General features: G+C 48.8%; 2 protein-coding genes across 2 annotated transcripts; one reads left to right on the top strand and one right to left on the bottom strand.

Moving 5' to 3' along the window:
- Positions 1-12054: 12054 nt before the first annotated feature.
- LOC127313459 (ABC transporter G family member 5-like) lies at positions 12055-14277 on the bottom strand. Its single transcript, XM_051343962.1, has one exon. The coding sequence runs from the start codon at positions 14245-14247 to the stop codon at positions 12088-12090; it is 2160 nt and encodes a 719-aa protein (XP_051199922.1). The 5' UTR covers positions 14248-14277; the 3' UTR covers positions 12055-12087.
- A 1495-nt stretch (positions 14278-15772) lies between these two features.
- LOC127317820 (ABC transporter G family member 6-like) lies at positions 15773-18294 on the top strand. Its single transcript, XM_051348410.2, has one exon. It carries the CDS (start codon positions 15861-15863, stop codon positions 18075-18077), a length of 2217 nt encoding a protein of 738 aa, XP_051204370.1. The 5' UTR covers positions 15773-15860; the 3' UTR covers positions 18078-18294.
- Positions 18295-21339: the final 3045 nt, after the last annotated feature.

Below are 21339 nucleotides of genomic sequence, written 5' to 3'. Positions count from 1 at the left end.
CGTAAACATTCTTTACTTCATCGGTTTCAGTTTCTGCAGGAGGGTCACCTAGCGGTGCATCAAGCACATATTGCAGGTTTCCACCAGCGAGGAAAATCCTCACATGACGGAACCAGCCGGTGAAGTTGCTACCGTTGCTCTTAAGCTTTTCTTTCTCTAGGAACTGGTTAAAATTGATTGGGGACGCCATAGTCCACAACATATATTTGCAATTTAGACTAATGTTTATGACAAATTGAGTTCAAATTTTAATTCAACAAAATAAAAAAACTAGGTGAACTCCCACTCAAAACAATATCCCTCGAATTGTCTTAGTGATCACACGAACCAAATCCACCACACCAAGTCCGATCATCACGAGACAAGATGTAACTTCAATGGCGAACACTCAAAGTGTTCATCATATCAATCATATGATTCATGCTCTACCTTTCGGTATCACGTGTTCCGAGACCATGTCTGTACATGCTAGGCTCGTCAAGGCAACCTTAGTATCCGCATGTGCAAAACTGTCTTGCACCTGTTGTATGCACTTGTTGAATCTATCACACCCGATCATCACGAGATGCTTCGAAACGACAAGTCTTGGCAACGGTGCTACTAAGGACGAACACTTTATTATCTTGATATTTTAGTGAGAGGGATCATCTTATAATTCTACCGTCGCGATCTAAGCAAAATAAGATGCATAAAAAGGATTAACATCACATGCAATTCATATGTGATATGATATGGCCCCTTTGTCTTTGCGCCTTTGATTTTCATCTCCAAAGCACGAACATGATCTCCATCATCAACGGGCATGATCTCCATCATCGTCGGCGTAGCGTCAAGGTCAATGGCGCCGTCTTCATGATTGTTCTCCCATGTAGCAACTATTACAACTTCTTTGAAATACTACTCAACATGAAATTTAAAGACAACCATAAGGCTCCTGCCGGTTGCCACAATACAATAATGATCATCTCATACATATTCATCATCACATTATGGCCATATCACATCACCAAACCCTGCAAAAACAAGTTAGACGTCTCTAATTTGGTTTGCATATTTTACGTGGTTTAGGGTTTTCGAGTGAGATCTAATCTACCTACGAACATGAACCACAACGGTGATACTAGTGTTGTCAATAGAAGAGTAAATTGAATCTTCACTATAGTAGGAGAGACAGACACCCGCAAAGCCACTTATGCAATACAAGTTGCATGTCGAGCGTGGAGCAAATCTCATGAACACGGTCATGTAAAGTTAGCCCGAGCCGCTTCATCCCACTATGCCACAAAGATGCAAAGTACTCAAACTAAAGACAACATAAGCATCAACGCCCACAAAACAATTGTGTTCTACTCGTGCAACCATCTATGCATAGACACGGCTCTGATACCACAGTAGGGATTCGTAGCATAGAAAACAAAAAATTTCCTACCGCGAGAACGCAATCCAAGCCAAGATGCAATCTAGAAGACGGGAGCAACGAGGGGATGAACGAGACTAACCCTTGAAGATTTCCAAAGCCTACAAGAGGAGGCTATCGTTGCTGCAGTAGACGATCACTTGCCGCTTTCAAAAGCGCGTAGAAGATCTTGACGGTGCCACAATCGGGCAGCACCTCCGTACTCGGTCACACGTTCGGTGTTGATGAAGACGACGTCCTTCTCCCCGTTCCAGCGGGTAGCGGAAGTAGTAGCTCCTCCTTGAATGCCGGCAGCACGACGGCATGGAGGCGGTGTCGATGGAGATCTCCGGCGGAGCTTCGCTAAGCGTTTGCGGGAGAGGTGGAGGAGGTGGGGCGGCTAGGGTTTGGGAGAGGGGGTGGCCGGCCACTATGGGGTGCGGCCAAGGTGGTGGCTTGAGGTGTCCGACCCCCTCCCCTTGTCCCTCATTATATAGGTGGAACACCCAAGAGTTGGTCTACAAGTCTTCGAATAAGACCCCAAACCAAAACCTTCCATATGACATGAAACCTACCCAAGGTGGGATTCCCACTTGAGGTGGGATTCCCACCTTTCCTTGGGAGGGGGTGGCCGGCCACCTTGGTGGAGTCCACCTGGGACTCCACCCCTCTAGGGTTGGCCGGCCAAGCTTGGTGGAGTCCCTTCGGGACTCCGCCTTCCATAGTGATTTCTTCCGGACTTTTCTAGAACCTTCTAGAACCTTCCATAAATGCACCGGATCATTTTCAAACTTATAAAATGAATTCCTATATATGAATCTTATTCTCCGGACCATTCCGGAACTCCTCGTGATGTCCGGGATCCCATCCGAGACTCCGAACAAAACTTCGAACTCCATTCCATATTCAATATCTACTAATACGACATCAGACCTTAAGTGTGTCACCCTACGGTTCGCGAACTATGTGGACATGGTTGAGACCTCTCTCCGACCAATAACCAATAGCGGGATCTGGAGATCCATAATGGCTCCCACATATTCAATGATGACTTAGTGATCGAATGAACCATTCACATACGATACCGATTCCCTTTGTCTCACGATATTTTACTTGTCCGAGGTTTGATCATCGGTATCTCTATACCTTGTTCAACCTCGTCTCCTGACAAGTACTCTTTACTCGTAGCGTGGTATGTGGTCTCTTATGAACCATTCATATGCTTGCAAGCTAATATAGACGACATTCCACCGAGAGGGCCCAGAGTATATCTATCCGTCATCGGGATGGACAAATCCCAATGTTGATCCATATGCCTCAACTCATACTTTCCGGATACTTAATCCCACCTTTATAACCACCCATTTACGCACTGGCGTTTGATGTAATCAAAGTACCTTTCCGGTATAAGTGATTTACATGATCTCATGGTCGAAAGGACTAGGTAACTATGTATCGAAAGCTTATAGCAAATAACTTAATGGCGTGATCTTATGCTACGCTTAATTGGGTGTGTCCATTACATCATTCATATAATGATATAACCTTGTTATTAATAACATCCAATGTTCATGATTATGAAACTATAATCATCTATTAATCAACAAGCTAGTTAAGAGGCTTACTAGGGACTCATTGTTGTTTACATAACACACATGTATCAATGTTTCGGTTAATACAATTATAGCATGGTATATAAACATTTATCATAAACACAAAGATATATAATAACCACTTTTATTATTGCCTCTTGGGCATATCTCCAACAGCGCATAATATCAACACCACCAATCTTGGTGGCACCTAACGAAAAGGAACCTCTCCTGCTATACATCGCAGCCACGCCTCAAGTGGTTAGCGCAGTACTTGTGGTCGAAAGGGAAGAAGAAGGAAAACTCCATGGAGTTCAGCGGCCGGTATACTTCTTCAGTGAAGTTTTATCACCTTCAAAACAGCGGTATCCGCACTACCAGAAGTTAGCATACGGAGTATTCACAACCGCAAGAAAGCTACGCCACTATTTTCGGTCGCATCCGATAATAGTGGTCAACGAGGCGCCTTTATCCAATATATTAAACAACCCAAAAGCTACGGGTCGTGTCTCCCTTTGGGGAATAGAGCTTCCCCTCGGGACATCACATATGAGAAAAGAAAAGCAATAAAGTCGCAGATTTTACCAGACTTCGTCGCCGAGTGGATGGAGCTACAAAATACGGGACCTCCAGCTTTGTCGATAACTTGGACTATAAACTTTGACGGGTCCAAAAGGCTAGAAGGAGCTGGAGCAGGCGTAATACTAGTATCACCCCAAGGCGACAAGTTGAAATACGTGCTACGGATGACATTCACAAACGCATCTAATAACGAGGCAGAGTATGAAGCACTTATACATGGGATGAAGATGGAGAAAGCATGTGGAGCAACACGATTAAACATCTTTGGTGATTCACAGTTGGTGGCTCAACAGGTGATGAATAAATGTGACGCAGTCAATGACAGTATGATAGTATACAAGGAAGTATATAATGAACTCGAGAAGCTGTTCGATGGGTGCGAAGTAAATCATATTAGCAGACTTAGCAATGATGAAGCCGATGTTCTTGCAAACATCGGGTCGCAGTGTTTAGCAATACCACCTGGCGTATTCTGGGAAGAGATAACTAAAAGATCAACCAAGGCAAAGAAACTGCGGAAGAAGAAGGAGAAGGTTGATAAAGCCTCGGGGGCTCCAGCAGCAGAAGTAAACACATCAGAAGATGAGGAGGAACCACACGTGATAATGATGGTACAAATTCCTTTGATGCAGGCCTACGTAACATATATCTCAAGGAAAGAACTACCCGAAGATCCAGTTGAAGCAAGGCGAGTTATCAGACGTTCTAAAGCCTTTACTGTGATAAAAGGAGAGCTATACAAACGCAGTATATCGGGAGTATTACAGAGATGTGTCACACCCGAAGAAGGAAGGCGTATTCTAAAGGATGTACACGAGGGAGTGTGTGAACATCATGCAAACAGTCGAGCTATAGCAGCCAAAGTTTTCAGGGCAGGATTCTACTGGATGACAGTAATAGAAGATGCAAAGGATGTCGTACGTACTTGTGATGCATGCCAGAGATTTGCGAAAAACCTCATTCTCCGGCAGCAGAACTGATGCCAATACCCTTGTCATGGCCTTTTGCTCAGTGGGGCCATGATATGGTAGGAAAATTACATAAGGCATGGCCAGGAGGTTACGAGTATATGCTGGTGGCTGTCGACAAATTTACCAAGTGGATTGAGGCAAAACCAATAAACTCGCCAGACGCAGCATCGGTGGTCAGTTTCGTCAAAGGCATTGTCTTTCGATTCGGTGTTCCCAACAGCATTGTCACAGACAACGGCAACAACTTTACTTCCAAGGAGTTCAAAGCATACTGCGTAGAGGTAGGCATCAAACTGCACTTTGCGTAGGTAGCGCGTCCGCAAACTAATGGTCAAGTCGAGAAAGCAAATGGTATCATATGCAATGGTATTAAGAAACGATTGATAACACCTCTGGAGAAAGCTCGACATACCTGGCCAGAAGAGTTTCCAAGTGTTTTATGGAGCATACGAACAACACCCAATACAGCAACACAGAAAACCCCGTTTTTCCTGATCCATGGAGCCGAGGCAGTGCTCCCAATAGAAATAGAGCACAATTCCCCGAGAGTGGTGGAATATGATGAATAAACTTTGAGGAAAGCACTAGAAGACGATGTCGATGCACTTGATGAAGCTAGAGATGAGGTGCTGTCGAGAGTCACCAAGTACCAGCAAGACTTGAAAAATTACCACAGTCGACGTTTACGACCAAGGTCTTTTCAAGTGGGAGATCTAGTTCTTCGGCTTTCCCAGGACAGCCATGAAAAGTTCGAGTCGCCATGGGTCGGACCGTACATCGTCACAGAAGTAATCGCGGGAGGAGCATACAGGATAAAGGATAAGAAGTCAGGAGTCCCAGAGACGAATCCATGGAACGTGGCGCAGCTTCGGCGTTTCTACGCGTAGAAGTCAATATAAAAACATACATGTAAACATACATTGTACTGAAACGCTCGCGAGTTTTCAGACGCACTCTTTTCCTTTTAGGGCACCGAGTGAGACTGAAAGGTTTTTAATGAGGCGGGCTTGCGATGCTGCAATATAGTAAAGATATTGATATACATCTTTTTCTTCGAAAGATTCGGAAGTTTGCAACTCGCAAACTTAATATATATGCATAAATCTTCGCAATATACTGACTACAAGATATTTGCCTTGGTTCAAAATACCTCGCAAAACAATAAAGATAAAACACTGACTATCGAAAAAGCTCGGGGGCTAGGGGAAAGAAAAATCATATAAGTTGCTTTACAATATACAAGTACTTACAACACAAAGGTTTCTCTTTCAACAGACTTTCAGTCACATCCTATGAAGTCATGTATGTTTATTCTTTCATCATTAGCAGAGGCACCCATGTGCTCATCATAGTTACCTTTGACGAAAAATTCAGCATCCAGTCAAAGTAAATTGTCCATCATTTCCTCGGCTACAGAGTTACAACATCAATGATTTTATTGATTCCTCCTCCGTTTCTCTACCTTGGAATGATAAATTTCAACGACTTTGGTCATATTTAACTTCGGGTAGCAGACCTGCAACATGGTCAGAGCAAACTTAGCCCCAGCAACTAATTGGGCCTTCACAAACTCGTGTATCCGAGGAGCATCCCTGAACTTATTCATCAAGGCAGGAAGAGTCTCTGGCTGGGAGTTTCGAGGAAACATGGTGTTGTAAACCAGGGCCAACGTCTTTGTGCATAAATCAAGAAAATCGCGAACTTGACCTGCGTGGTCTTGAAATCTAACGATTTGTCGAGTCCGATCGGGCGTAGCCCAAAAGTTCGAACATGCTGCAAAGCAAGTTTGTGAGTACACCCGATCTAGCGTCAACTCGTTGGTCTACGGCAGCAGAATCCAGAAAAGAACCTACTCAACGGGAACATCATAGTGAGAGATGGAAAACAAGTAAATAAAGCAGAGTTCAAAACTCATGAAGCATACCTGCCATATCCAGGCTAGCATCAGTCATCAAGTGAAGCATATAATATTCTCGCGAAGTGGCTCGCGTGGCTTCAGCGATTGCAGCCTCCTTTAAAGCTAAGGCTTCCTGGGCCTGTTGAAGAGCAATTTTTTCCCTTCATACGATTTTCGAGATTGTTCCATCATCATAAGTGTTTGTTTCTTCATCGACTGGAGTTGCTATCGAATTTCGTTCAATTCTTGTGTCTGATCAGCAGCTGATGAATCTTCAACAAAATCGCCAGTGGCATTTTTCTTCGAGTAAGAAGAAGTGGGCACAGCATCCGAAGAACTAGGAATTGCGGTATAGTTGTCAAAAACCAACTGGAGAGAAAAAAAATTGACATGAATCACTTCGCAAAATAAGCATTCCATTAATATTTTGGATATTTATACGTTCATTACAAGAAATGGTTCCTATTGAACCAATGGCAAGCTGCCGCAATACATAGGTAAGGCGACGGCATCAAAAGGAGCAAAAACAGAAAAGCAACGACAAGATGGTCTACTTGACCTCCGGCTTGGCGGAACTGGAAGGAGTAGCTGGCTTGTATCCGAGGAAGGAGAGGATCTTCTTCGAGTGCGGCTTCGCAGCCTTGATCAAGGCTTGCCACCTCTCCCTACTGATCTTCTTCGTCTCGCCAGCCTTTGCCCAGTCGACGTTTTGTTGGCTCTCGGCAACTATTGACAGTATCGCGGTACCCAACAAATTGAGTACCAAGGCGAATGAATTCCTTCATCAGAGGCTGATCAAAGGAAAGTTGCGAGAACGGTTACAAGGATAAAAACTCGACAGAAGATAAAATAATTGCAAGGGTACTTACGTCATCCAAAGGAGGAGTCGTCGAACTCCCGACCAAGAGGTTCGTTTCTTTGCCAAGTTCAACCCTCGCTCTCTTCGGCGAGGGGGCTCGGGGGCTGGTGGCAGGAGTAGAAGTTTCCAGAACCTGTTGAGGAGGCGAAGTTTCCTCCGTTGCGCGACGAGTTTCCGAAAGAACCAAGGTTTGGGATGTGCTCGTGGGAGCAGCAACATCGGGAGCAGGTTCTTCTTCTTCTTCTTCACTGTCCACAAAAGATAGTATGAGAAAATGAACAAGTAGTATGCAAAAAAGAAAAAAAAGCAGGGCAGATTACGAGCTAACGAGGGCTTCCTCGTAAGGATTGAAGGTTTCCTCCTCCTCGGGAGTAGTTTCTTCGGTAGGGGATTCGCCGACTTTGGAGGTGCCCGAGTATGCAACCTCATCCCTTTTCCTTTTGTTCTTTGGGGAAGCTGCGGAAGGGAGAGAAGGTACGGACTAGGTAGCCTCAGAATCAGCTTCTTTTTCAGAGGAAGCCACGGACTTGTGAGAACCCGCAACTTCACTCTTAGGGCGAGAAGTACCATGTACATCCTCGGCAACAATGTCTAGATCGTCGACCTCCCCACCTTCAGGTAAGGGAGGCAACGACGAAGTGACTTGGTGGTTCTGTAAAAGGAAAAACAATAGCAAGAGAAATTAGAGGACATAAGTCAACAGCAAAATAACAAGATAGCAGTCGAAGTTTCAACCCAAGTCGAGAAAGCAAGATAAGCGATGTAAGAAATATAAAAATTCGAGAGGCGGATTTACATACTTGGGGAAGAGCATGGGCACCACTATATGGCTCCACGCGGCAGGAGGTTGGCACTGGATCTTTCTTGCTCAATGACGAAACACGTCGAACAAGCTTCTCCAAGTCCTTCACAGAGAAATCTTTGGAGAGGCGGTCGACATCCTTCTCGCCAGCATACATCCACATGGGGTTTTTGCGAGCCTGTAGAGGCTGCACCCTAATCCTAAGGAAATAGGCGGTAATTTGGATACCCGACAATTCTTTGCCTCGGTTATTTTGCAGCTCATGGATACGCTTCATCAGCGCTTCAGTCGCCATTTTTTCTTCTTCGGTGGCCTCTGCATCCCATGATCGGCGGCGAAGAATTTTTTCGCTACCATCAAAGGGGGCGATGTTGTATTCCAGCAAGTCGGAGCACTCCTCGCGGACGTATAACCATCTTTTGCGCCACCCTTGGACATAGTCGGGGAATTTGACGTCGAAATACTCGACGTCCGAGCGGACACAGATAACAACACCACCTATGTTATAGGAGATGTTGTGGGAGCCGTTGCGGCGAAGGCAGAAAATGCGTTTCCACAGGGCCCAATTGGGTTGGGTCCTGAGAAAGCACTCACAAAGGGTGATAAAAATCGAGACGTGGAGGATGGAATTGGGAGTCAGCTGGTACAGCTGCAGCCCGTACACAAAGAGCAATCCACGAAGGAATTCGTGGATAGGGGTGGAGAGACCGCGGATGAGGTGGTCGATGAAACTAACCCGGTATTGGATGGGGGGCGTTGGGAAGCTTTCCTCGCTGGGGAAGATCAGCGCCTCCTTGTTCTTCATCAGGCCGAGCTTTTTCATCAAATTGGCGTCTTGATTTGAGATCTTAGATCTCTCCCACTCGGAAGCTCCCAGATCTTGTTCCGCCATACTTGCTTCGGGAGTGCTGTGCCTGGTGAGCCTTGACCGTGGTGGCATCAACAATGGCGCTGGAAAGAGTAGGGGAGTGGTTGAGCGCATGAGTTTTTGGTTGCAATGGAGGTTTTGCAGAGGGGATTTGAGCGCGGCGCAGCGAAGGGATTACCGGAGGAAGAAGAAGACCCTTTATAGCAAACCTACGAATCGACGTACCGTTGGATGCAGAAGGAATGGATTTGATGACTTACACTTGTCTCCATGGGTAATAAGGTCTTTTTATTGCGACAGAACTGGACATGTGCTACAGTGCGCGTGCCAGAAAAAACGGAGGACGTGTGTTCCCCACTTGCGTAACGTGTCACAGACCGCAGGCTTTCGGACCCACAAGTCAGTGACAGGAAAGGACTCGCGTTTTCCCGATACAGTGGTCGTGGCTATCGTCAGCACTGATGTCACTTTAAAGAGAGAAATTTCGACTGCGGTGTTCTGAGGATTGACGACAGAGATGGATTGATGATAATTTCGAGAGCCTTTGATCAAATACAAGTTTTTGATCAAATGCTCGAGGGCTACTTTTTAAAGAAGGAAATCTCGAGTATGGCAAGACAGAAAAGGCGAGAGCCTATGATCAAATACAAGCATTTGTTCATATGCTCGGGGGCTACTCCCATCGGGAGCGCTGGTCGCGCACCCGATAAAGATGGAAGAATTCGAAAAGACAACAATATAACGACAAAAGATGTTACAATGGTGAGCCTACAACCAAGTACAAGCACTTGGTTGTAGCCTCGGGGGCTACTCCCACCGGGAACACTGTTCGCGTGCCCGGTGAAATTATAAAAGGCATGATGAGCATATTTCGAGTTATAAAAATAACTCTTCACATACTCCCATCGTGAGGACAAGATAAAAATATACAAGTCCTCCGGTGACTCGAATAAATGTGCTATTCCAACAGCCGAAAAAGCACTCGACAATATATTCTCAGAGTGCCTCAGTCGCAAACTAATCTCTGAATGCCGCAATACTTTGCGAAGGTAAGTGCCCGGGATCCGTCCTGTGCGGCGTGGCACCGGCTCTGACGGCACTTCGCTACTTTTTCCGTATCAGCAAATGCGAAGAAAAATCCTAACATACGCGTTAGGTACCCGATAAAACATGACTGGAATTCGACATTTGGTAAGACCTTAAGCGGCGCATGTCGAGCTACACCAGTATCCCGAGATCATGTCCAGGGACGTGATCTTGAAGTAGGTTTTTGGTGGATTGCAACAAGAGCAGTTAACTAGTACCTGATTCGTCAGATGAACTAGCCCCAATTACCGTTATCCATGTACAATATACGACTGTTTTATTAAAGATATGTGTTAACTCGAAAAAATTGTATGGTAATTGTAAATTTGGAGATTTCCCCTGATTCCCCGATTCAAGCAAAATCTCGGGGGCTACTGACATAGGCATCCTCAATAGGCCTGCCGAAGATGGTACCCGGGGTTTATTGAAGGTCCATGAGTCGATGAATACGAAGCTCGGAAGCCCAATTAGTTGTTGATAAGGAAAGATAGAATTGTATTAGGAATAAAAAGATGTATAACTTTACAGGTTGAACTCAAAGAGTCTCCCGGAATCTGTAAACTTGTGTAATACGAAACCCTTGGCTCCGCCTCCTATATAAGGGGGAGTCGAGGGACGAAGAGAGGATCGATTTCATTGTCAACACAACCCTAGTTCCTTAGCAGTCGAGTACTTTTCCGGCTGAAACCTTCGAGATCTATTTGCCCTCTACTTCCAACTAAACCCTAGTCTACAATCCGTAGGCATTGACAAGTTAATACCTTGTCAGCCACCATGAGAATGCTTGCATACGGAGCACTTGCTGATACACAGGACGACTACCTTCGCATGAGTGACTCTACTGCCATTGAGTGCATGTACAAGTTTTGCCGAGTTGTGATGGGAAAGTTCGACAAATACTACTTGAGAGGGCCAACTGAAGAATAGACTGCAAGGATCATGGCACAAAATGCTGCCAGAGAATTCCCTGGAATGTTTGGAAGCATCGATTGCATGCACTGGTCATGAAAGAACTGCCCGTTTGTCTGGCAAGGTATATGCAAATGGCATCATGGATATTGCAGTGTGGTGCTTGAAGCTGTGGCAGATTGTGACATGTGGATTTGGCATTATTTCTTTGGCATGGCGGGATCACACAATGACATCAACATGTTGCAGCAGTCTCCGGTGTTCAGCAAACTAGTGGAAGGCCATGCTCCACCATGCAACTATGAGATCAGTGGCCACCCATATGCCAAAGACTATTATCTAGCCGATGGTATATATCTAAAATGGGTCACTTTTGTCAAAACAATCTCGGCTCCATCAGGTCAGAAGAATTGCCATTTTGCTTCACAACAGGAGGCTTGCAGGAAGGATACCGAGCGGGCATTTGGTGTGCTTCAAGCTCAATTTGCAATTGTCCGGTACCCTGCTCTAAACTGGTCTCACGATCAAATGTGGGAGGTGATGCAGACTTGTGTGATCATGCACAACATGATCATCGAGGATGACCGCAAGAATTATGTCAGGAGACATGTTGGTCCATGTGAGTGTCAGGACCCTCTTGCGGAGGTTGATCATGAGTTGCCTCTAGATTTTGCTGATTTTCTCGCCATGCACGTAGAGATCCGTGACAACAATGTTCACGAGAAACTTCAAAATGATCCTCGTTGAGTATATGTGGAGGATCAAAGGATTATCAGCAAATGTCGCGGCACCTTGATCTAGCCTCATTTATTACATTTGTATAGTTGTTTCATTGTTTGTTGTATTTTAATTTGGAAATAATCTCGGCAAATATATTTATTTGAATGCTATATTTAATAAATGACTGTATTTTCGAAAATTCTATAAGAAAAAGTTTGGGGGTGGCGTTTGGGGACGTAGCTGGGGAGAGAAATCCCTCAAACGCGGCACAAACAAAATGCGTCCCCCAAACATTCGATCCGGTGTCGTTTGGGGACGCTTTGGAAGACGCGGCTGGAGATGCTCTTATAATAAAAAATAAATTCGGTAAAGTTGACGGAAAACAGGAATTTACTTATTGTGGGTTCAGCTCCGTTTGTTGCTGCTTCCGACCACGAGCGTGAGGTAGAAGAAGACCCGGAAGAGAAATCCCCACGCCACAGTGACCCAGAAGCAGCCCCACTTGCCGAGTTGGTCCACGGCCTGCTTGGTGAGTATGTCCGCCCCTGTGGTGATGCAGGATGTGGTGTTGAAGTTGGCCCGTATGTACTCCATCGGCAGTTCGGCCAGGGGCGTCCCCTCGAACATCTGCGCCCCTCGCATGAAGCACTTGCCTAGGTCTGCGCCAAACTCGTTCTGCATCACCGCCTCGTACGGGTACTTGATCAGCGAAATGTAGTGGAACCATATCCAGTAATTTGGGATGTGGTCGCGCGTGATGTAGAAGCCGCTGAAGCGCATGAAGCTGGCCAGGAGGGCCACCGCTACGGTGTACCCAAGGATCACATGCGGGATCACGCCGGACAGGAATGTCACGAACCCGCTACCCGCCCAGAAGCAGGCCAACACGATGAGCACGAAGAAAACAAAGCCCTCGCCACCACCGGCCAAGCCCACGGCGAAGAAGGTGATGGCCGCGAAGGCCAGTGAGAGCAAGACTATCGACGGGAAACATACGATGGCGTTGGACAGAGTGTAAGACGACCGGCGGTACGCGTTATGGGCGGTCTCCCGGAGGAAGATGTCGCGGTCCCTGACGAACACAGGGAGCGCGTCAGCTCTGGTGAAGAACATAGTGGAGATGCCTATGAGGAAGAAGCTCAACCGCTCCTCCGCGCCCTTCTGCGTATCGTCTAGCCTCCAGAAAAGGGTGGCCAGGATGAAGGCGGTCACTAGCACCGCGCCAAGCCGCCAAAGGAAAAGCTCTGGCGTGCGCCGCGTGTTGGTGAATCCTCGCCGCATCAGAACCCGCACCTCCACCCACCACGGGTTCGCGTGCGTCGCCACCTCCCGCTCCCTTGGCGTGGCAGCAGCGGCGCCGGTGGCGACCGCGCCGGACACCAGCTTGCCGCGGGCGATGCTCAATCCGACGGCCTCCTTAAGCGACAGAGACGCCTTGCTGCCGAGCAGCTTCTCTTGCCACAACTTGTTAAACTTGACGAGCTCCTCGGTCCCGTCCTGGGAACCTTCCAGCTCGCGTATGTGGTCTAGCGCGAACTCGGCCGGGTTCGCCCCCTCAGGGATCGGTTCGCCCATGAACTCAGAGAGGAACTTGGGCAGGGCGGCCGGCGGACCGTAGTACACCGTCCGACCGCGGGAGAGGAGCAAGAGACGGTCAAGGAGGCCGAGGATGCGGTAGCTCGGCTGGTGGATGGACATGACCACAACGCTGCCGCTCCGCGCGATGCGCCGCAGCACCTTCACCACCATGAAGGCGCTTGTAGAATCGAGCCCGGACGTGGGCTCGTCCAGGAACAAGATGATGGGGTCGTGGACGATGTCGATGCCGATGGACACACGCCGGCGCTCGCCACCGGACACACCGCGGCGGCCCTCGTCACCGATGATGGTGTTGGCCGCGGCGCGCAGGCCCAGCTGGTCGATGAGCGCCTCGACGCGGCTCCTTTTTTTGGACGCAGAGAGCGAGCGCGGGAGACGAAACTCCGCTGAGTACATGAGTGTCTCGGTGACGGTGAGCATCGGGTAGAGCAGATCGTCCTGCATCACGTACGCCGAGATGACTCTGAGCAGGCGGCTGTCGAGGGCGTCCCCGTTGAGTGTGACGGCGCCGCGGAGGCTCCCTCGCTGGATCCGGTTAGCAAGCGCATCGATGAGCGTGCTTTTGCCGGCACCGCTCGCCCCGAGCATGGCCATGATCTCTCCTTCCCTCGCCTCCCCGGAGATGCCATCGAGCAGCGTGTTCATCCCGCCCCCCTCGCCGTGAGGAACACCCATCCCCGTGTCGCTCGCCTCGACACGGCTCCTGTACAATGATCTCCTCGACCGCTTGACGCTGTAAGTCAGGTCGTGGAAGGCCAGTACAAAGTGGACGGCCGGGAGGCAGATGGAGTCGACTGTGCCGTCGTCATCGATCGTTTGTTGCCGGACGGACGTGTCGGCTGCGTTGACGCTGGCCGTAGACATGGAGCCGCGTGAACGGCGTGAAAGCAGCTGATCGAGGCTGGCGGAGCGTTGGTCGCCGGGTAGGATACCGGCGAGCGGCGCACCCCCAGTGCCAGCCTCCATGGATCTTCCCTCTCTCCCTACTAGTTACTACTTAAGCAGTACTGTATGTCACACGAGGAGCTAAGGAGAGACTCAACCGCACCATATAAAGATAAAGATACAGCATCTAGACGAAGTTATGAGACTGAAGCACCAATATATGGTGGGAAGGTTAGAAGGGTAGTGATGTCCAAGTTCCATTCTCGAAAAAAATGTCCAAAGCTCAACATAGATCAAATTTCAAATTTGACATTTTTGTGTTTTATAAAGTCAAAATATTTATTAAGTGAGAGCCGGCGACATTTCTATCAACAGCGAGGCGTCCCTGATGATTTTATTAATCTCAAGACGGAGAATATTTTAAAGTAAGAAAAGTAGGCTCACACAACAACCAATAAAGTATAGAGACGAGAGATGCACTTTTTCTAAGATGGTACGGCTGTAGCCTCATCAACCCATTATGCTGCATGTCAAGATATATATACATGAGATATTTTTTAATACTCGTATTTTATTTAAAATTTTAAATATGTTGAAAAAACATTTAAATAGAGGGTGTGCAGAAACACCGTGTCCCGAAACCACCTGTTACATAGTTTTTTTTGTTTACAATAGCTCACCGATCGTGCCGCTCGGTCCACCTGTTACATAGTTGACCGCTAGTGTCCCGCTAAAACAGAAGGTTGTTGACGATTGTTTAGAATCTTAGGATCGCAATAATAATGCGTGAGGACCGATAATCATAGACTTACGGAACCTTACGGACGAACGTTACATAGTTGACCAGACATGTCATCATCCCCACAATCACACACAAAAATCTTATTATCGGGTAGAGAAAAGATCCGGACCCACGTTACATAGTTGACCAGACGTGCCAGGTTGTTGGCGATTGTGTAGATCTTTATGATCCTAGAGATTGATATGATGTGTGTATATATAGTACTTCGTATTACTAGTATATAGTTACAAACATTGACCTGCATACCGACCGGCAGGTTCGTGTGAGCAAATTGTAAACAAAAACATTGAGCTGCACACGAAACAGGAGGATCATCCAGCCTGGCCTATCAGCACATGCGTTCCCCGTATTTGCTTAACGTGGCCGGCAGTGTTTAGACATATAGTTATTGAACGTACTCATGATACGGATATTGAGTATGTAGGATAATATCGCGTGGTACACGGATAAGCTACCAAAAATACTCCATTGACCTAACATATACTCCCTCCATTTCTAGATGTAAGGTGTATAGTTTTTTGAGAAAATTCACTAAAATATAAGGTATATTGCCTTGGACAACTTATGTGTATATTTTTTGGGGGATTTTTTTTGTATTTTCTTATCTTTGAAAACTCCTCTATTTTATTAAGTCAATTGTCCATGATCAATCAAGGAACGAAGGGAGTATGTCTTAGCATCCTTAGGCCTCGAGAATACACGTTAACTTGATGGACAGAAGAGTCGAACATCTTTAATTAGGCCACCATCATTCATATATGTACCGGCCGGGTCCATTCATTCATATACTCCCCCACGCAAACACACACACACGATCGAGAGATCGCAACTCAAGTCCTGTCTGTAGTAGCTCCTTACATGGTGCTAGCTTGAGCATTTGGTTCAGCGAACGATGGAAGGTGGCGCCGGGAACGCGCCCCGTGCCGATATCCTGCCTAGCGACCCACACTTTGGTGACAACTCCGGCGTCCACCACCTTCCCTTGCCCCGTTCTCGTTCACGTGTGTCCACCTCCACCGCCCAAGTCGATACCTCCGGGCAACCAGCCGTGGCCGACGACAACGGGGATGCCAGTACCACCACAGCTGACTTCATCTGCCGCCCGGCGGTCCACTTGGTGCTGGCCTTCCACGACCTGATATACAGCGTCAAGGTCAAGCAGCCGATGAGGTCCTTCAGCCGGCGGAGCCGCGACCGCGACGTCGAAGCGGCACATAGTCACGGCGAGGGCGTGAGGACACGCACGCTGCTCGACGGAATCTCCGGTGAAGCGCGGGAGGGGGAGATCATGGCCGTGCTTGGCGCGAGCGGCGCCGGCAAGAGCACACTCATCGACGCGCTCGCTGACCGGATCCAGCGCGATAGCCTCCGCGGCGCCGTCACCCTCAACGGAGACGCCCTTGACAGCCGCATGCTCAGAGTCATCTCGGCGTACATGATGCAGGACGATCTGCTCTACCCGATGCTCACCGTCGCCGAGACGCTCATGTACTCAGCGGAGTTTCGTCTCCCGCGCTCGCTCTCCGCGTCCAGGAAAAGGAGCCGCGTCGAGGCGCTCATCGACCAGCTCGACCTGCGCGCCGCGGCCAACACCATCATCGGCGACGAGGGCCACCGCGGCGTGTCCGGTGGTGAGCGCCGGCGTGTATCCATCGGCATCGACATCATCCACGATCCCATCGTCCTATTCCTTGACGAGCCCACGTCCGGCCTCGATTCTACAAGCGCCTTCATGGTGGTCAAGGTGCTACAGCGCATCGCGCGGAGCGGTAGCGTTGTGGTCATGTCGGTCCACCAACCGAGCTACCGCATCCTCGCCCTCATTGACTGCCTCATGATCCTCTCCCGCGGTCGGACGGTCTACTACGGCCCGCCGGCCGCCCTGCGTCGCTTCCTCTCTGTGTTCATGGGCGAACCGATCCCTGACGGGGCGAACCCGGCCGAGTTGGCGCTCGATCACATACGCGAGCTGGAGGGCTCCCAGGGCGGGACCGAGGAGCTCGTCAAGTTTAACAGGTTGTGGCAAGAGAAGACTCTCTCGTCCCGTGCCGTGGATGGGCCTTGGCTGTCGCTAAAGGAGACCATCCGCTTGATCATTGCCCGCGGCAAGCTGGTGTCCGGCACGGAGGTGGCGGCGGCAGTACTCAGAACCGAAGTTGCCACTTACGCGAATCCGTGGTGGGTGGAGGTGTGGGTGCTGACGCGGCGAGGGTTCACCAATACCCGCCGCAAGCCGGAGGTGTTCCTGGTCCGGTTCGGCGCCGTGGTAGCAACCGCTTTCATCCTGGCCACCCTTTTCTGGCGGCTGGACAGCACACCCACGGGCGTGAAGGAGCGATTCAGCTTCTTCGCCATCGCCATGTCCACCATGTTCTACACCACCGCCGACGCGCTCCCTGTGTTCCTCATCGAGCGCTACATCTTTTTCCGGGAGACTGCGCACAACGCGTACCGCCGATCCTCCTACGCCGTGTCTAACGCCATCGTAGCCTTCCCGCCACTCATCTTCCTCTCCCTCGCCTTCGCGGCCAGCACCTTCTTTGCCGTAGGGTTGGCCGGTGGAGCTGAGGGCTTTGTTTTCTTCGTCCTCATTGTGCTCGCCTCCTTCTGGACGGGGAGCGGCTTCGCGACGTTCCTGTCCGGCGTGGTGCCGCACGTGATCATTGGGTACACCGTGGTGGTGGCCGGGGTGTCCTACTTCCTGCTCTTCAGCGGCTTCTTCATGAGCCGCCACCGCATCCCCGACTATTGGATGTGTTTCCACTACATGTCGCTGCTCAAGTACCCGTATGAGGCAGTGATGCAGAACGAGTTCGGCGCTGACACAGGCAAGTGCTTCATGCGAGGGGTGCAGATATTCGACGGGATGCCCATGGGGAAGCTGCCGGTGGAGAACCAGGTGAGCATGCTCACCACGATGAGCAAGTCCATGGGGATCCACTTCAACACCACAACCTGCCTCACCACGGGGACGGACATACTGGCCAAGCAGGCCATTGACCAACTCGGCAAGTGGGGCTGCTTGTGGGTTACTGTCGCGTGGGGTTTTCTCTTACGGATCTTCTTCTATGTTACGCTCGTGCTCGGCAGCAACAACAAACGAAGGTGAATGGAAACTTAAGTAATTTCGGTCAACTTCACGAATTTTATTACTTCACTATAAAGATCGTTTAAAAAAAGGTGTGTCTAGAGCTCAGTTAACATGGAGTTAAGTTAAATCTCACCTAATTAACTGATGTGGAGCAAATTTCTTCAATCCCATCGGTCGCTAGTCGTATTGTAATTATTCCGATCGATTATTTGAGGCATGTGTTGGCCCGCTTCAACTCCAGTCCTCCATTCCTTGCTGGGCCTTTCCAGTTCATGGCCTTTTAATGGTACGTACGGTGTAACTTTGTTTTCTTGTTGCATCATAGACACATGGCACATCAGAGCTCATGTGCGATATGTGGCGAGGAACATTCCTGGAGGCATTCTCTAGTAAATTGCAATATGGTAATGTGTGTATGGGCTTTAGCTCCACCAGATATTACTGACCTGATTGGGCATATCCGAGAACCACATGCCAGAGGTTGGCTCGCGGCTGTTTTTGAAGCATTACCGCATGAGGAGAGGACCAGAGTTGTGGTAACCCTTTGGGAAATTTGGCATGCAAAACGGAAAGCAGTGCATGAGGGGATGTTTCAGAGTCCTTTGTCGACTAACGCTTTCGTCGAGAGGTTTCTGAATGATCTGAACCGATTGGTTACTTCACCTGCCAAAGAGACGAAGCAAAAGCTCCACTGTCCGAAGTGGATCCCGCCACCTGAAGGAATGGTGAAGGTGAACGTGGATGCTGCACTATCGAAGAACTCTTCGACGGGGTCGATCGTGGCAGTAGTTCGAGGAGAAGACAGAGTTTTTCTGGGAGCCTCATCCGTTGTCCTGGTGGGAATTACAGCACCAGAGACTCTAGAAGCCCTAGCATGCAGGGAGGGCATGGCTGTGGAAGCAAACCTCCTGCTGCAGAGATTCGGGCTGGCTAGTGACTGTGCTAATGTGGTTAGATGTCTGAGAGAAGGAGGCATGGGACGCTATGGTCATATTATCCAAGAAATAAAAGCCAGAGCTGATGACTTCCAACAGGTTGATTTCGTTCATGAGAGTAGAAGAGCAAATGTAGATGCTCATCGACTAGCGAGGAGTTCTCTTTCCCTCCCGCTAGGACGACATGTTTGGTTTTTAGCTTCACCTGATGGTGTTTGTATGATGCAACTTCTCATTCGCAAAAAAAAAATGATGCAACTTCCTATTGAATAAAAAGGTGGGGTGGGGTGGTGTTTCTCAAAAAAAAAAAAAAAACTTTTTGCCACACACACAGGCCAACAAAGCACACTTCCAACATGCGTAAGGGTATCTCCAACGGGCGACGCATTCCAGAAGCCCAAATTATCCGCCAGCGTCCGTTTGCGTGGTCCTGTGGACACAAAAATGATCGTTTTTGTGCGCGTGCCCATTTGCGTCTGGGGTGCTCCAGCGGGGCAACACATTTTTTTCTACTTGATTTTTTTCTCTACTTCATTTAAACATAGTTCCAAACATTACAAATTGGGAACATGGTTTTACACAAACTAATACATAATTTGGAACGTGGTTTACACAAACTAATACATAGTTTGAACCATTGTTGACACAAATTAAAACATTGGAAAATGAGGAAAGCCAGTAGTGTTGGTTCCGTATGTTCGCTGCAAAGAAAGAACATTCTCGGACACACTCAATCACCCAAACTGGAAAATTCAACTGGCAATGATGACCCTGTTGTTCCCACTAAGGAAGAACATACGTTACATACAAGAACCGCCACTACTAGCTTCAATTGGCTCGTAGCCATATTCGCTGCAAAGAAAGAACACTCTAACAGTTTTAATTGTCGGTGTCCGAGCCGGACTCGCCAGTGTGGTAGTGCCTGCGGCAAGTTGTGTCGTCGAACACCTTGACGATCATCTCGCTGCCCCCCTCGTAGAGGGGTGAGCTGGCAGCCGGGCTCGAGCGTGAGGTCACGGGCGAACTTGTCCCACCCCGTGTGCAGGTACATCTTGCCCTGCCCGTCGAACAAGACCTCGACAGGCCACCGGCAGAAGTTGCAATAGGCCTCCCGTAGCTGCAACTAGGCCAGCTCGACGCCATCGACGAACTCGGCGAACTTGTCCGGGAGTCGCTTGATGCCGAGTGGGTCATCGATGCGGAGGAGGAACTCGAAGCAGCGCTCCTCCTGCGAAGACAAGGAAGACGCAGGCGACGGTGACCGTGGGGTCGTAGCTGCTCCACCACGACGGCCCCTGCCCCGGCCCTGGTTCATCCTTTTTTGTCTCTGTTGCAAGTGGCATCTAGTGCAGTATGTGTGAACATGTATTCACTATGTGTGCTATAACTTGTATGTCTTTCAAAGTTGCAACCCCACATGCAATAAGCCAACAAGTGGTCAGTTGCGACGCCACTTGCAACAGGGACAAAAAAAGGATGAACTAGGGTTTAATCCGGATTCCAATACGGAATTGCAACCTCGCTTGAAAAAAGTGTGCAACAAAAGGTGTTAGTTGTGACCCCACTTGCAACTGGGCAATAGCGGTCAGTTGCGACCACAATTGCAACTAGGCCACAACGGTCAGCTGCGACCACACTTGCAACTGGGCAACAACGATCAGTTGCGACCTCACTTGCAACTGGGAAAAAGAGAAATTCGAGGGTAGCACGGATTCCGTAGCATTTCTCTCTCAGTTACAACTCCACTTGCAACTGGGCAAACACGGTCAATTGTGGCCCACTTGCAACTAGGCAACAACGGTCAGTTGCGATCCCACTTGCAGTTGGGACAAAAAAAAAACTACAATTTTAGTGTGAATTCTAGACCATTTTGTTCTCAGTTGCAACCCCGCTTGCAATTGGACAAACACGGTCAGTTGCAACCCCACCTTCAACTAGGGCAAGAAGGACGAACTATGGTTTAGCGCGGATTCTGGAGCATTCCGGTTTCAGTTGCAACCCTACTTGTAAGTGGCAACACATGGGTCACGTGCGACCCCATTTCCAAACTGGGCAACAACTGTCAGTTGTGACCCCACTTGCAACCGGGAAAAAAGGACGAACAACGGATTAGCGCGGATTCCATAGCATTCCTGCCCCCCCTAGTTGCAACCTCATTTGAGAACTAACCTCAGGTTGAGTGGTTAGGAGGGTGGTTGTACCCCTAGCCCACTAGATTTCAAACCCCAGGTTTGACATCTGTGTGTCTCATAAAGGCGAAAAAATCATTCAATATATGGGAGGCGACGTTCTAGTCGACAACGATGTGTCTGCGGTGACTTCATCAATTTGAAGATCCAATCCAC

The sequence above is a fragment of the Lolium perenne genome, chromosome 7 (genome assembly GCF_019359855.2).
Source record: "Lolium perenne isolate Kyuss_39 chromosome 7, Kyuss_2.0, whole genome shotgun sequence".
Lineage (NCBI taxonomy): Eukaryota > Viridiplantae > Streptophyta > Magnoliopsida > Poales > Poaceae > Lolium > Lolium perenne.
Note: the sequence above shows the minus strand (reverse complement) of the source record. Positions and strands in the feature narration are given on the sequence as shown.

What these genes read in the sequence shown, in the direction of transcription:
- LOC127313459 (XM_051343962.1), bottom strand. Translation starts at nt 14,247, where the DNA reads ATGGAGGCTGGCACTGGGGGTGCGCCGCTCGCCGGTATCCTACCCGGC.
- LOC127317820 (XM_051348410.2), top strand. Translation starts at nt 15,861, where the DNA reads ATGGAAGGTGGCGCCGGGAACGCGCCCCGTGCCGATATCCTGCCTAGC.